The following is a 15,403-nucleotide window of genomic DNA, read 5'->3' as shown; positions in this document are numbered from 1 at the left end:
TTTTTTTTTCCTTTTTTTTTTTGTATGTGCAACTGGAATCTGTTTTGCCATGTGTCTGAGTTTTGGTGTAAGTTTTGATCTACCTGACGCTTTTTCTATTACCTGGAAAACTATGGCAGTATGCAGACTTAACTCTTGCCCTGTGCTGGCTCTAACAAAGAACTTCAAGCTTTGTTCCCCCTACCAGCTTTAGCGGGAGAGCGAAGCGTCTAACACCTGCAGTCTCTTTAGGACAGGATATAGCTGAGGAAATATTTTTGTTCTCCTAGCAGTGTCCTCTGCTCGCTAACTGGTCAGCTTTGCAGCCCTGCACACCAGCTGATACTTTTCCGACCTCCCAAGTACTCTGCAAGCCACCAGGAGCAGTCGTTTGATTTTTTTTTTTTTTTTTCACGATTTATTTGTTCCGAGAACAATGTTATTTCTGCCTTGGATTTCCATTGGTTTTCCTACTGCTCAACAGATCTTGTTGTGTAGTTAGTATACTAGAAAAGAAGACATGCTGTATAGTTTTGCCGTGTCGCATCACTACTTTTTTACTTCAGTCATTCCCCTCAGACAATGACTTCTTGACCCCTTGGCAATTTTTATGAATGTGATTTAACGGACATATAAGTACAGCAATGACATACCTCTTTTTTTGATCAGTGTTTAGCCTTCTGCTTTGTAGCAGTTTAATTTCAAAACAATCATCAAATCAAATCACATTTCAAGTTGGATGGATGAGGCAAATGTCATGCCTTGGCTCAACATAAAATGGTTTATCCTCAAAACATTGCCACTGGTGTTCCATCGTATTTCTAGCTTATTTGAACTGTAGTCATCTTTGGTTGCTAACAGAACCACATAATGTAAGTCTGCCAGGCTGGGAACAGTATGCAGACATCAGTATTTTGTTAGGATGAGTTTTATCATTCACACCCTTGTCTGTCTATGCTACTGTTTGTGAGAGTGTATTTATGTGACAAAATGAACGTAAAAAATAGTTGACTCTTATTTGTATGGGTTGATTATGTGTTTTTTGTGTATGTATGTGTGCATGTGAATGTGTGTGTGTTTTATGTAGAGGTGCCATTCATTTCAGTCACATTTCAGTTGCACTAAGGCTGATTGCTCTGATTTTCAAATGGAAGCTCAGTAGATATGTCTGCATTTATGTCAACAATGTTTTGATTTATTTTTTGTCATTTTCACATCACTGAATGATTCAATCAATCACACACAATCTGCTGGAGCAAAACAGATGTTTACCCTGGGAGTGTTCAGCTTCATATGGCAACTATGATTCTGTGCAAGATCATTTGTTTTTTAATTATTTTTTTATGTGAGCTTGCATTCCATGTCTACTGCTTTTTTAAAAACATTTCTGTCCATGTTTATTAATATATGATTAATAAAAGAGCAATAACTTTATATAGCACCCAAAGTGGAGGTTATTTTTTGTTGCGCCATTTTAAGACATTTAATTTGTGCTCTTTTCTCCTATTGCGCAGGAGAGATCTATAAGAGAATAATTTATTCTCATCTTCCCTTAGATTCACTATTTGACCACTAGGTGGAGACTTGAGGCATGCAAACGCAGTAAGTCAAAGCAACACACAGTTCACACTGTACTCTTCCAGTTTCTTATATTTCAGTTAATGTATTTTCTATTTCAGTATTCAAGTACAGAAAGCAACTTAAAATATGGTCAGTTCTGCAAGTAGGACACAGGTACTCCACTGCTTGGTTTTATAGTGTCTCCCAGTAGTTGAATTGTCTCCTTTTCTCAAAAATTAATATAGAGATTTATTACATGGTGATTTCTACTGTGTGTCTGTTGTGAAATGCATGCAGATTATGGAAAAAAATATGTTATCAATTTAAAAAAAAAAAAAAACACACTCCGTGTGCACAAACAGGAAATGTTTATATGGTGGGGGCACCCCCGCACTGAATGTGATGGTCCGATGGCCATAAAATGCCAGTGAACAGAAGAAGAAAAAAACACCCTTTCATCTCATCTTCCAGGCGACAACGAGTGGAAGTGGAAGGGCCTTTCTGACCAATTGGCTGACCACCCTCCCAGTAGAATCTCTCCACATGGAATCTCAGGTATAATTAAACTCAAACATACTTTTGGGGGGGGGGAGTTCACCTCACATCTGTTAATCAACTACCAACAATTACCAATGATCAATGCCAGTTTTCTCATGGATGATCTTCTATGCCTTGTACTTGATTTAATGTTTAGTATGACAGTTTATGATCGGAGAGAAATTGCATTATAGCTGGCAGTAATGCATGACGGCAACAAAACAAGAGTTTATACAACAAACTCCACACTATAGTCTTGCAACCTTTTTTGGTTTCATACAGTCACAGCTGTCTGGATAACTAATGATGGTAATTTTGATACCATAGATTTAATAGAGACCCAGTCAGACCAATAGTATGAAAAATCAGGAACAAAGTTTATTTACAATGATGCGCATCAAGGGAGAGACAGCATGACTTCACCTAAAGATCCATCAGCTGCTCTAACTAGCATTAACTAACATTAAACCATATATTGGAATATTGAACATAATGTTCTATTTCACTTTCTCTCACTAATGAGGCAGAACTTGACTTTGATAACATCAAACACTATTAAAGCATTACCTTTTGTATTGTTTTTGGCCTTGTGAAAGTCAAATGAGCTGAATTGATTAGGCCTAGAGAACTGGGCAGGGAAGTCCTGTGTTCACAGGTTATTACTGAAGAAATCCCTGACTGAGTGTGAGATGATGGCAAGGAAACAAAATGAGTTGTGGAGTGGGACATCCAACAGCTGGACTAGTCAGCCATCTCAACATAGTAGAGAGTGCACCACTAACACCATGAATACTGGGTCAAGAAGAACAAAGGTAAACTCTTTTTGCCTGATTTATTTTATTAAGGCAAGATCTACTATGCTGTTCCTGGTCTCTTGTGAATATGGCAGATATTCTTCAAATGCACATTTCCAAACCTCCGCATTGTATCTCACGTCAACTTTACCCCCATTAACATTGCCTTTCCTCCCTCCCTCACTCTTAAGGAGGGCTGCCCATTTAAGTTGCTTAAATAAAAATTGCCAAGTGTACCAAGGGCTAGACATGACTCCCCATTCTCTCTCTCCCGAGACCCTTCCCTTACTTCACTCTCTCTCTCTCTCTCTCTCTCTCTCTCTCTCTCTCTCTCATTTGCCAGCGCAGCGCTCGCTCCACCCCACCCCTCTATCCTCAAATCCCTGCCCATGCTGGCTCCGTGCCCCCGTCGCCTGGCAACAGTCATACACAACAGGAAACAAGAGTGGCTTATTCCCTCGGTGTGCCACTGTAAAAGGAGTACATTGATGCGAGAGACAGGAAGTCCATGTGCTGTGGAGAGGTGTTTGTGTCTGTGTTTGTCGGACGCGCACGTGTTCGTGCGTTCAAGTGTGCATGAATATACATGTGTGAGGGGGGTGTTTAGCGACGTATGACTGTTCCCCAAAGAAAGGCTTGGTGTATGTGTGTGCTCATGTACTTGTGTGTGCACATGTTACTGGGCATTGGCCTGGGACATTTGGTTTGAAATACAAACATGTAAACATGTTTTATTTCAATCTCTGTTCATAGTCCATTTATGATGTATTAGCTCCTGTGAGTTATACACAGTGCGTTCTTAACTGAAAATGTGATCGGCTATGCACTCTGTCATACAGCATCCGCCTGACAGACAACAGATTTGTTTGATGTAATCAGACAAAAATAATTCCAATAACAAAAGATGGCATTCACCATTCAGATCAACCTTTTCTGCTCTGCCCTTCCCCCGCACCCTTTTTTTGAAACATATTCCGGAAATGTTAAAGCATTTGCTACCGTGATTTTTTTTTTTTTTTTTTTCTTTCCGGTTGATCCTAAAGCGGAGTAGCAGGCCGGGGGTTTTGGGGTGCAGGGCCTCGGAAAGAAAAGCGAGCCAAGGTCTTTTCCACTCTCAGCACAGCGGCCTTCCGACCTGCGTCATACCAGAGAGGCTAACCCACAAACCCAACAGTTGGGTGGGATGGGGGGGGGGGCGAAAGAGCTTTCCAGCTACATGACATAAGAGACCCCCCTGACTTGTGCCTCAATCCACCCAGCCACCCACGCACACACAGATGGAGCAACTAATACTTTGTGTGTGTTGTGGAAAAGAGAGAGGCAGCTTTTGGGGGTAACGCGCACAGCATGCGTAGGCTACTAGATTGGCTACAAACATTCATTCCAGAAGTTTTTTTTTTGTTTTATTTCATTTCACACACTTAAAGGCAAAGGCACGGCCTATAATCAATGTTTTATTCCTTTGAACGCTCACAATTCTGTAATTGAAGTCTTCCATTACTATACACAATAGAAATGTCTAGAAACCCAGTAAGCTCATGAGAAGTTACAGTGCCTTGCACAGTAAGTCACTAGAGGCTCCACTCAAACCTGGAAACTTCCATTGCCAGATGACCCCTCCACCTCTTTAACCGCTGGCACACTTACACCTGTAAAAGTATTTTTACAAAAAATAAAAATGGTCAAATCCTATTTTGAATTTGGACATTTGTCTGATTACTCAATGTGTTTTATTTCAAAATAATTGGGGCAGTCACACATACATTTTTGAAGGAGTGCAGATTATTTGGCAGTTCACATTATAATTGCTTGTAGGCCCGCCCCACCCCACCCTCTATGTCCATGCAAAGCAATACATGTAAAATCTTGCTGTCACATGGTCTGTTGCAGACCATGTGACAGCAAGATTTTACATGTATTGCTTTGCACCTGCAGTGTAGCATTGTGAGTGCTCCAGGTTATGTCTGGACCCCTGGGAGTCATCAGTATTAATCGTGTGACTATTTCAATGTGGCAGGCAAAGTTGGGTTCATACTCCAAAGTTGCTGGATATATTTTTGGTTGCAGACATTCATTAACATCATAATACTGGAAGGGCATTTTGGGGAGTTATTTGTCTCACATGATATATTCTCTGACTCTCTCGGTCTGTGTGTGAGAGAGAGAGTGTGTGTGAGAGAGAGAGAGAGCGAGAGATTGTGTGTTAGAGAGAATGTGTCTGATTTACTGCCCATAGTGAATGAGTCTGCTGTACAGAAGCCCTATACAAAACATAAGCACTTTCACTGGGCTGTTTCTCACCATGTTGAGATAGATCCCTCCACGGGCATTTTAATACACTTCCAGCTTGGTCCTAAAAAAGAAACATGTCTGGGAGTAGGCTCAAATCACTATTATGCATCAACACTTTCTCTTAAGGCATATGGATGGTTTGGGTCACCAGGAGGACTGCTGAACGTGCAATAATACTATCCCAATAAGTGCAGCCTGAAGTCCACTATGTATTCGGACATAAGTAATTTCCCTTGTAAAGATTCTGCTGGTATGATTGGACCTTACATGGAAACTAAACACACTCAAAATACAATAATTAGCAGTTCCCTGCCTCTGAATTTACCATTGCACTGTGCAAAATATTTTTCTATTGACCAACACTCTTCAGATTGGCTGACGTTTTACTCATCCTGTTGGATAATAACCTTATCACATCAAAACATTTTCTGTAGACTTAACACCAGTCTTTAGGGCAACACCCCCCAGATATTTCATTACTCTCTGTAGCCAGCCTGTCTGTCCTCTCAACCCATTTTGTGAGTTTGGTGGAACCAGCCAAGTCTGTCTCCGGGTATCAAAACTAAATTAGCAACCAGGAAATAAAATAGACAGCCGAGATGGACACACGTCAGTCACCAACTGGCAACATTAACGCATTTCCGCTGGTAGTCAAGGAGAGAGAAAGTACAACGGGACACGCGGGCTCGGTTTCACATAACGGCAGCTAGGGCACCTCCCCGTTCCCAGCTCGGCCTTTCGCCTGCGGGTGAGAGATTTCCATGAGGTCAAAACTCGCGAGTGAGGAGGGGCTGGAGGTGGGTCTGTAATGAAACGAGCAGATAGCATTACGGGAACGTCGTCACTGCCAGGTGTAATGGCAGGCATGGAATCCTCAGTATTGGAGAGAGGGTTCCTGGCACTGCTGTGGCTTTTCTGTGCTACCCAGATCATTATGTGGGAGGAAACTGAAGAATGCGGGTTATTAGACCTCAGATAGACAAGGTGAAGTTACAAACACACAGCCTGTGTCCGTAAGTGTTTGGAAACTATTCTTGAGGTTTAAACAGGTTATTAGTATTGGCTTAAGCTTCTATATTGTAGCCCAGTGTTTTATAATAGATAGGCTTTTACTAGAATAAAGCAATATAGCAGTATCTCGCACAAGGCTCGTGCCAGTGCAACAGTTGCCAGTGGATTTTATTAGAATGGATGACACACTCGCAGTTTTGAGACTACTCGTTCGCCTGTCTTAAGGACACACGTTTTTTTCGTCAAATAATGGCCAACCTCCACTGAAATAAGTTTAGACCCAGGCTGCCCTTCTCCTTCGCTGTTCTGCCAGCTCCCCAACTACTGCATCTACATCTGGATTCCCTCAACAGCAATTTCTCTCCGTCTGCTGGTCAGACGCGCTCCAACGTCATTGCGCGCTGGGGCGGCACGGTCTCTCGGAGGTGTTTCCCGACTTTAAAAGAGCAGGAGACTTCTCTCTGCTCCAGCAGTGCGTCATTCAGACCCGGAGCGACCGTGAGCCCAAAAATAAAACAGTAATTTTTATAAAAAAAAAAAAAAAAAAACACAGTTTGCTACTTTCGGTTAACCTATTTAGGACGCCCATAGAAGATTTATCTTTTTTTTTTACCACGAGTATCACCATAACTTACTGGGATTGCATTATACTTTTTTTATACTGAATTCAGAGTGAAAGCCGTCTGTCGACATTTCTGGGTCGCTGTCATCATACGGATGTAGGATAATATCGTGTCAGGATACATTGGCGTGAGTTTTGGAGAGCGTTTCTCAGACTGGACGGGGAATCTCAAAGGTGCATCCATAACCAGCTCGTCAATATGAAATCTGCCGAAGAAGGTAACCGTTATGTTATGTCATATAACCTGCCGTTTAGACTTTGGTGTTTGAAATTATAAAAACGCATGTGATAATAGTACTTGTGCAGTAGAGATTCTTAGAGTTGCCGCTTCTGACGTGGACCAGTCCTACTTTAGGCTACTGTAGACCATAACCCCCTAGAGCTCTTTGCCAATAGTTTATCCTAAAATGAGAGGTAGGCGGGGTTCTCATTCAGAAACCAGAGCAGATTGAGCGTCACGGTCACAAGTTTTAAACAGTTGACACAAGCAATATACAGTACAGTGCGCTGTGACCATCTGTGCTTTTATTTGGAAGAACTCATCTGGAGGACAGAATTGCATGGTGCTGTAGAGTTAGCTTGTCAGAATAGTCATTGTGGATTGTAAGCTTAGCATTTGCTTACAGTTGTAATGAAGGGACCCCACCCCATAAAGTCCCTATGAATTCTCACATTTTAAAGGCCTAATCAATTACAGAGGCCCTTATGGTTCTGAGAATAAAGTCCATGGTTGTCAGAGTCAAAAGAAATTTATTACAGAAAAAAAACAGAATAATAGTGGAGTTATATGGCTCATTGTGGTGAAATGTTTATGGACAAGGTCTATTTGGGTTTGTAAAAATGCCTTTTAACTATGCATAAAAAACAACTTGTAGCATTGCTTTTAAAAAGAAACTGTCCCATGGTTTTACAATGCACTCCAAATCCAAACAGTCATTAGCCATTACAATCAGATGAGAAGTGCTTCTTGCTCTCAGGACAGGACATGACAGTCTTTTACCCTGATGTCCCAAGCAACAACTCTTGCAGCAGTGTCATCAAGCACAGCCTCTGTTAACAGTCTGCTAATGAGAGTGTGTTTGCAAGTGCTTGTTGCCGTAGAATCCAGTTGGCTCCATGGCCCGTTGTCTTCTTTTGTGGTTGGAGGGGCGAGTATTTTTACCTCAGTTATTTTTGGCCCATCTCACCTTGGGACTGGAGGTTTAGTTTATCAGCACAAGCTCAGTTTTAGGTGGAACTGAGATTAGTGTTTCTCCAGAGGGGGTGGGCTAGGTCCAATGTCTTGAGGAGAAGTGTGTAAATGTGTGTTGGTGTGCGTGTGCATGTGTGTGTGTGTGTGTGTGTGTGTGTGTGCGCGCGTCAGCGCTAACCAAGAATGGGTTTGGAAAGCTCAGCATGAGTTCAGTCACGTGCGTCTTGTGTTACAGTGGAACTGATGTGGGTTGTCTGGTATGCTAGTGGTATGATTTCAGCTTAGACTCTCCTGATTGATGTAAGTGGTGGTGGTGGTGGTGACCTCCCAAGAGATGCATCTCTCTCTCTCTCTCTCTCTTCCCCAGACGCATACGGCTACCCTGCCAGTGGCAGCCTATCGCTCCCGGTCAGCAACCCGTACCTGTCCCCACAGTACCACAGTCCTCAAGGTGGTCCAGTTCTGTCTGTGGCCATCACACCTCCGTCCAGCTACGGGCACCAGGAGGACAAAGTGTCCCTGGGGTTCTACACATCCGCCGGTATGCGTCCCAATAGCACCCCGGCACTGGAGAGCCCGCGGATCGAGATAACGCCTTATAGCCAGTTCTCTGAGGAAGAGGAGGAAGGCGGAAGTGGCGGTGGCACGCCGGCGGGCAACAGGATCATCTCCGTGGCAACGCTGACGCTCCCCAACGCCGACGGCTACCGCGACCCAAGCTGCCTGAGCCCGGCAAGCAGCGTGTCGTCGCGGAGCTGCCACTCGGAGGCGTCGTCATACGAGTCGGGCCTGTCGTGCACCTACGACATGTCGCCGCAGAACTCGCCCTGGCAGTCGCCCTGCGTCTCCCCGAAGGGGGGCGGCTCGTCGTCGATGCACTCCTGTACGCTGGCTGCGTCGCCCCAGCCCTCGCCCTCCGGCTCGCCCCGCACCTCCAGCCTCGGCGACGACGCCTGGGGCACCTCCCGTCCGGCCTCCTCCCCACAGCCTAGCTCCCCCTGTGGCAGTAAGCGGAAGTACAGCTTTGGCGGCGGTGGTGGTGGAGGAGGAGGAGGTGGTGGTGTTGGTGGTGGGGGTGGCGGTGGGGGGGCCTACAAGTACCCGTACTCCCCCAACCAGTCGCCCAACCCTTCCCCCCACACCTCCCCGCGTCTCAGCGTGGCCGAAGAGACGTGGCTGAGCAACACCAACCAGTACACCAACTCGGCCATCGTGGCGGCCATCAACGCCCTCTCCACGGACGGGGCGAGCGACCTCGGGGAGAGCCTCCCGCTGAAGACCCGCCGGACTGGCCTGGACCCCTGTCCGTCCCTCAGCATGAAGGTGGAACCGAGGGGAGATGAGCTAGTGTCAGGAGAGTACAGCACGAGCGACTACGGCTCCCCCTCTCACATGCCCTTCAAGAAGGAGGGCTACAGCGGAGGCTTCCTGGACGTACCCCAGCACACCTACTCATGGTCAAAGCCAAAGACATATATTAGGTAGGGAGGAAACATAAACATTTAGCTGCCCAGCATCCAATCTATACATTTATATTGGCATATTTATCCTTCAAAGTGATAATTAAATTTTTTGGTATTAGAGTATAAAAATGTGTGATGATGACAATGTAAGAATGTTTATTGATTAATCTGACAAAATAATCAGTTGTCATAATCACTTAAGATGCATGTTCTGAGGCCTCAGAGTTCATACATTCACTTTGATAAGACAAAGTTGTAAGTAAAGTGTAAGCCTTTACAGAAACATCACAGAAACATCACAGAAATTCCTCTCTGTGATGTTCCCGAGAAGGTATCAGAGTGTCCACATGGCCCTTTCTGTGTCCAGCATGTTCTCAGCCATCCTCTCTGTGTTCCAGCCCGTCTTTGCCCGCTCTTGACTGGCAGCTGCCATCCAGCTCCGGCCCCTACAGCCTTCAAATTGACGTGCAGCCCAAGTCTCACCACCGCGCCCACTACGAGACCGAGGGCAGCAGAGGGGCAGTGAAGGCACTCGCAGGAGGCCATCCAGTTGTGCAGGTAACCCTATTGGGACCTAATTTCATTAACATGCAACAAGCAAAGTCTGCCTCCAGTTAGCTAAAGCTAATTTAACAACTTGGAAAAATAACTGGTCTAATTTTATGCCAGTAGCAAGCTCAAACATGGATGGGTCAGTGCAGTGCCCGCAGACACCACAGGATAGCTTTGGTTCATGTGTGACGGATCTTGCTTGTTGCCAGTTGCCAGTCAATGAAATTAGAGTATAGTGTTTATATATTGCAAATATGCATTTTCTTTGTTGTAAAATGATTGTAGCTTAAAGTAACTTTGATGAGATATTCTCCACCTCCTCCTTTTTTGACAGTTCTGCCAATGGTTTGCATGACTTTGGTGTACTTTAAACCATAAACCATATCACAGTGAGCATTTAATCCCATTCAGCAACATGTAATGCATATGAAATGCTTACATATTTTAAATGGTGGCTTTACCATGGTCTTATGAAAGATGTGAAGATGATCTCAGCTGCTATTCTGCATGTTAACTCTTTGAATGTGACTCCTTAGAGTGACTAAATGTGGTGGGTCATTTCAATATACCCGCCACTCCCATATCTTAACATACTCCCTGGAGAACCGCGTCTGTCGTGCTCTGCGTTGTTTTTTTGTTGTTGTCCCTGGTGCTTCTTACGTACTTTGTGTTTTTGTCGTGACTTGTGTTTTTTTTGGGGGTTTTTCCCTCTCCGTGATACCACGCTGGTTCTTCCCAAAAGTGTTTTTGTGTGCAGTCCATGCAGTCATCTGCTGTTTACGCACGCAACACTTCGATTTCTTATTTGTGAGGTTTGTCAGTTCTTTTGTCAATTAGCAGTCATAAAAGAAGGGCAAGTAGAGTCACGAAACACCACTTGCAGGAAACTGGTGATCCTTTGACAATGCACACCATCTCCTCCTCATCCTTACACACACATCCTCCACTTCCACGTATGATCGAAATCCTTAATGTCAATATTCTCCCAAGAGTATCAAAACAGAAAAAGCAGCTCACCTCTGGATTTAAAGATAGAATAACTATCTAACTGGAATTGAAGGAATTTATATATGAAAATTCATGCAAAGGATTTGCATTTGTGTTAGAATTAAGCTAACTGGGTGTCCAGAAAAATTGTCTACCAAATACCATAGCCATAACTATAGTAGCTAGCTATCAGACAGACTCTCCTTATGATAGTCCTTATCAGACTTTCCTTGTGTTTGTAATTTGTACCTAATTTCCCCCTAATTCCCCCTTTAAGACCAGGACATTCCTGCCTGCCAGGTGTGTGAGTGCAGCACATTGATGAGAGGTGGCTAAGTGTAGCAAGAGTTAGCCTCACAGCCACTTCACTTACTGGCTTTACTTACAGCAGTTTCATTCTTTTCTGACTTTTCATGGATTAATGCCTGTGAAATCAGAGCGATTTGCTGAAATTGCAAGTGATTCACTCCTCATTTTTTCACAGTCACATCTTTTTTTGTCACATCTTTTTTTTTCTTCACTGAAAGTTTGTTTGACCTCGCGCCCCTCCTTTATGTTGGCCGCCAATGTCCAGCATCACAGGTATGTCTTCAAACCACCCTGCCTCGCTGACGCCTCAGTCCACTCTGCCAGACGCCAGTGACTCAGTGGTTTCCGTTTTGAAACTGACTCATGGAAGTTTACCATTTCAATTTGGGAGCCAAACAGGAGCTTGTCTGTGAGTGCGGAGGGCATAAGTCACCCTAGCCAAAAGTGGATTCAAGACAACAAGTCAGTGTCATTTGATGTGAGTGAGGCACTAACCACACATGTGGGGGGTAGGCCTCACAAATGCTCTGACAAAATCAAAGTCACTACCTGAATGGTTTTGAAAAAATGCTACTGTCACAAATTTGTGCTAAAGGAATTATGAGTAATGATGCTGACTTGCCCACTTTTTCTAAACAAACAAAAAACAATGGCACATTTAGCCTCTCCTAGTGCCTCTGAAGCATCTTCGCTGTCAAGCATGGACATGTGTACATGTAACTTAATGAGGTGCTTATGATCCTAAACACTGGGATCTGCACATGTGCAGCTCCCAGCTTTTACTTTTTTTACCCCTCTGGAGCTCTGGAGCCTCCCCAACACCACCGCAGCTTCCGGCCGAGCTCACAGGCAAGCTTTTGTTCCGGAAAATTCCCAGTGCTCCTCTGACATCATCTGTCGGGGCTGCTGGACGGAGGCGCTCGGCCCAACCGCACACGTTTCTGGCAGACGAAGGAGCCACGCTCCCTTTAGCCAGGCCCCAAACGGCACCAGCTCTCCTCCTGTTAACCGACAGATTACAGAGCACTCTCCTCCTCTAATCCCTTAGAGGCTCCCCTCTCCATTCAGGCCCCAGCACCACCACGCCCTTTCCCCCCTCAGAGTGGTCACGCATTTGTCCTGGAACAACTGCAATCCCCAATCCTATACGAGCGAGCAGTTTGTTGGTTTCCGCCCATAATTGAATATAATTATTAATTCAAGAAGGATTTTTCTGAAGGCATGACTTGCTGTCAGGCAACCAACCGCTTGAGTCGTGAAGAGGATGGACTCATCTTGCGCGCAGAATGCCTAACTGAATGCCCGTCTGAACCACAGCTATGCACCATGCCCGGTGCGTCTGGGCTTTTTCTTTGACTGGGAAAATAAATCCTGCTCGGAGAAAGGCTGAACGCAAGACATGGTAACTTTTGCGACTGGAAAATATGATGTAATGGCTCAGTGGAGACACTTTTGGGTTTTTCTTTCTGGGGTTCCTGAAGAATTTGTTTGACGTTCTCTGTGCAGCTTAAGAAGAATGATCTGAGAAAGTCTATGTTTTCTCAATCTTAGTGGCGTTATGTAAACTTAATTCTGTAAAAGAATTTCCCCAGAGTGTGTGCCAGTCAATGAATGGAAGTTTTTCCATTCTAGTGGATGTGTTTTTGTTTTTGAGCCCACAGAAGAACTACCAAATTAAAACCCTTTTTGTAGATTATGTAAATACATCTGCAATATGAACACATTTATTAGATGATGATTTAGATGATGCAAGAGCCCACCGACATGGTGGTTTCTCACAGTGCCCATCCAACGGAGAAATTCTCTGCCAGTGTAACAGCAGCTCAGTTGTAGGGGGTGGTGTTGATGGGTAACAGCAGCTCAGTTGTAGGGGGTGGTGTTGATGGGTAACAGCAGCTCAGTTGTAGGGGGTGGTGTTGATGGGTAGTCCGGCTGAAGGGCACCGAGTGCAGCGGAGTCTTCACATTCCTCTGCTGGGTGATAGTAGGATAGAGAGGGAGGGGAGCTCTCGCACTCACACTCTCTCCCCTCTCTGTTGGATAGTATAGGAGCAGCTATGGCAGGCAGCCACACGTTGTTCCCATGTAAATATAGACCCATGTTGTCTTCTATGTACACAATGCCTCTTGTCGGTATGTCACAGAGATACAGGCCTCCAGTTGTTTTGGAAAATCCGTAGAATTTCTTAATCCTCCAGAGAAAAAAAAAAAAAAAAAGACTCATTTGAGGGTCAACTTGCTTTCGTTCACTTTGGTTTAGGGCATTTTTCATTCATAATGACCACCACTGGTTACTGTGTTGTGTGGCTTTGAACATGTGTAATGTCTTGTCTCGGTCCCCAGCTGCATGGCTACATGGAAAGCGAGCCGCTGACCCTCCAGCTGTTTATTGGGACTGCGGACGACCGGATGCTGCGGCCGCATGCTTTCTATCAGGTCCACCGCATCACGGGCAAGACTGTGTCAACACCCAGCCATGAGGTGCTGCAGAACAGCACCAAGCTGCTGGAGATACCTCTGCTTCCAGAGAGCAACATGAAGGCTATGTGAGTTTGTGTGTGTGTGTGTGTGTGTGTATGTGTGTGTGTGTGTGTGCGTGTGCGTGTGCATGTGTGTCTGTCTGTCTCTCCGCCTACATACATGTGGACATCCACCGTACATTATACATAACTACAGTAGTATACATAACACCTTCACATGTATACATTTTTGAAAACTAAAACAAAACAAAAAATAAGTTTTCTTTTCGCCATGTAACATCTCCTTATAATGCAGACATGTGGACCCATAATAAATGACACAATACTGTAAGTTGTTAAAAAATACACTTCTCGCCTTTTCCCAGACCAATAACAGAGACATACCATAACATGCTACCACTTAATTGAGAATGTAGGGGGTTAAAATAAGGAAAGAGAATCAGTTTCACTATTTTACTACTTGTTACCCTTCTGCCAGCTCTCACATCATGGGCTCTGTTCATAGAACAATTTTAAAGAACATTGGGTCATATGACCAGTCAGAGCTGACCGCTATTGGGTTCTCTTTTGAAGACGAGGGTGGGGTGCATGGGTAGAGTCACATCATATGACTGTGCTGTCTGACGACCGTTGGTCTGTGTGGTTTTGTCAGTTGTTTTAGCCGGGTGGGTTGACTGTGCACAGGAGCTCCAGAGCTCTGGTTACAGGGGGGCCCACGGATCCCCCAGAGTTTGTGGAGAGGCCACGAGTTCTGGACTCCACTCCAGGCAGTAGCAGCCTGCTACGCTCAGCAGTTTTTCCTCTCCACTCGCTCTGCATTTTTAATGGATGTAACACTTCGCTAAATGTTATATAACCATCGAACTTCTGTATTTGGTTTCCCCCCTCTTTTGGGAGAACATTCCAGTCTGTATGAAGACTGCTGGAAGTTACTTGCATTAGTAATATATCCCAAAAGGTCCCTATATTAAACATGTATCCATTTTGCTTGGGTTTTGGGGATTCTGTTTCACCATTTTGTCGGGCGAGACGTTTGCGTAGATTTCAGCAGCACAATTTTGCTTAGCTCTTGACAGCCTGTAATTTATTCAAAGGGGCTTAAGTTTTCATTTTCAGAGCAGTTTCACTGTTTCTGAGGTTGGTCCAACACAAGCAGTGGAGGTTTGTGGGGTTGGTCGGTTTTATGGCGCATTCCAAGTGCTATAGATCTACAGGTTTTGCCCGTGTTCAATATGAGGGACCCACGCTGTTCTCAGGCTCGCTTCAGAAAGGTTCCACTCCAAAAGTAAAGACACAGATTTGAAGTTACCAGTGTTAAACCCTGTTTGTAGTGTAAGAGGAAACCTCCCTAAGATAGAAAAATGTACTGTATGTTTTAAAAACTACTGTATTCATTGGAACACATAACTGAAAATGAAAATAGATCAAATTGATAGCTATGTAAAAAGTGTCATTAAAATGTATGACAGATGACTAAGTAGTGAATAAGTTACTCTACAATGTGGATGAGTAAACTTTGTGGCATTTTGACTATTGCTCATTACTAATTTAGTAAGTTACTGAAGAAGTACTCATCACATACTGTAGCATCTATTCATATCCAGACTAAATGATACGTGTACACGC

The 15,403-nt window shown here is 44.3% G+C and overlaps 1 protein-coding gene across 3 annotated transcripts in view; it reads left to right on the top strand.

Annotated features, from left to right (window-relative positions):
- The first annotated feature begins 6,634 nt into the window (after positions 1-6,634).
- The window catches only part of LOC125284853 (nuclear factor of activated T-cells, cytoplasmic 1-like), a 31,512-nt gene continuing 22,743 nt past the window's right edge, over positions 6,635-15,403 (top strand). For all 3 annotated transcript variants that reach the window (XM_048228992.1, XM_048228991.1, XM_048228993.1), the window contains exons 1-4: positions 6,635-7,013; positions 8,355-9,468; positions 9,849-10,008; positions 13,641-13,843. In XM_048228992.1, the coding sequence (XP_048084949.1) occupies positions 6,995-7,013; positions 8,355-9,468; positions 9,849-10,008; positions 13,641-13,843 (1,496 nt within the window). In that variant the 5' untranslated portion in view covers positions 6,635-6,994. The remainder of the gene's footprint in view (positions 7,014-8,354; positions 9,469-9,848; positions 10,009-13,640; positions 13,844-15,403) is intronic.

Source organism: Alosa alosa, chromosome 20 (genome assembly GCF_017589495.1).
Source record: "Alosa alosa isolate M-15738 ecotype Scorff River chromosome 20, AALO_Geno_1.1, whole genome shotgun sequence".
Taxonomy (NCBI): domain Eukaryota; kingdom Metazoa; phylum Chordata; class Actinopteri; order Clupeiformes; family Clupeidae; genus Alosa; species Alosa alosa.
This window is presented reverse-complemented; position numbering and strand designations above follow the sequence as displayed.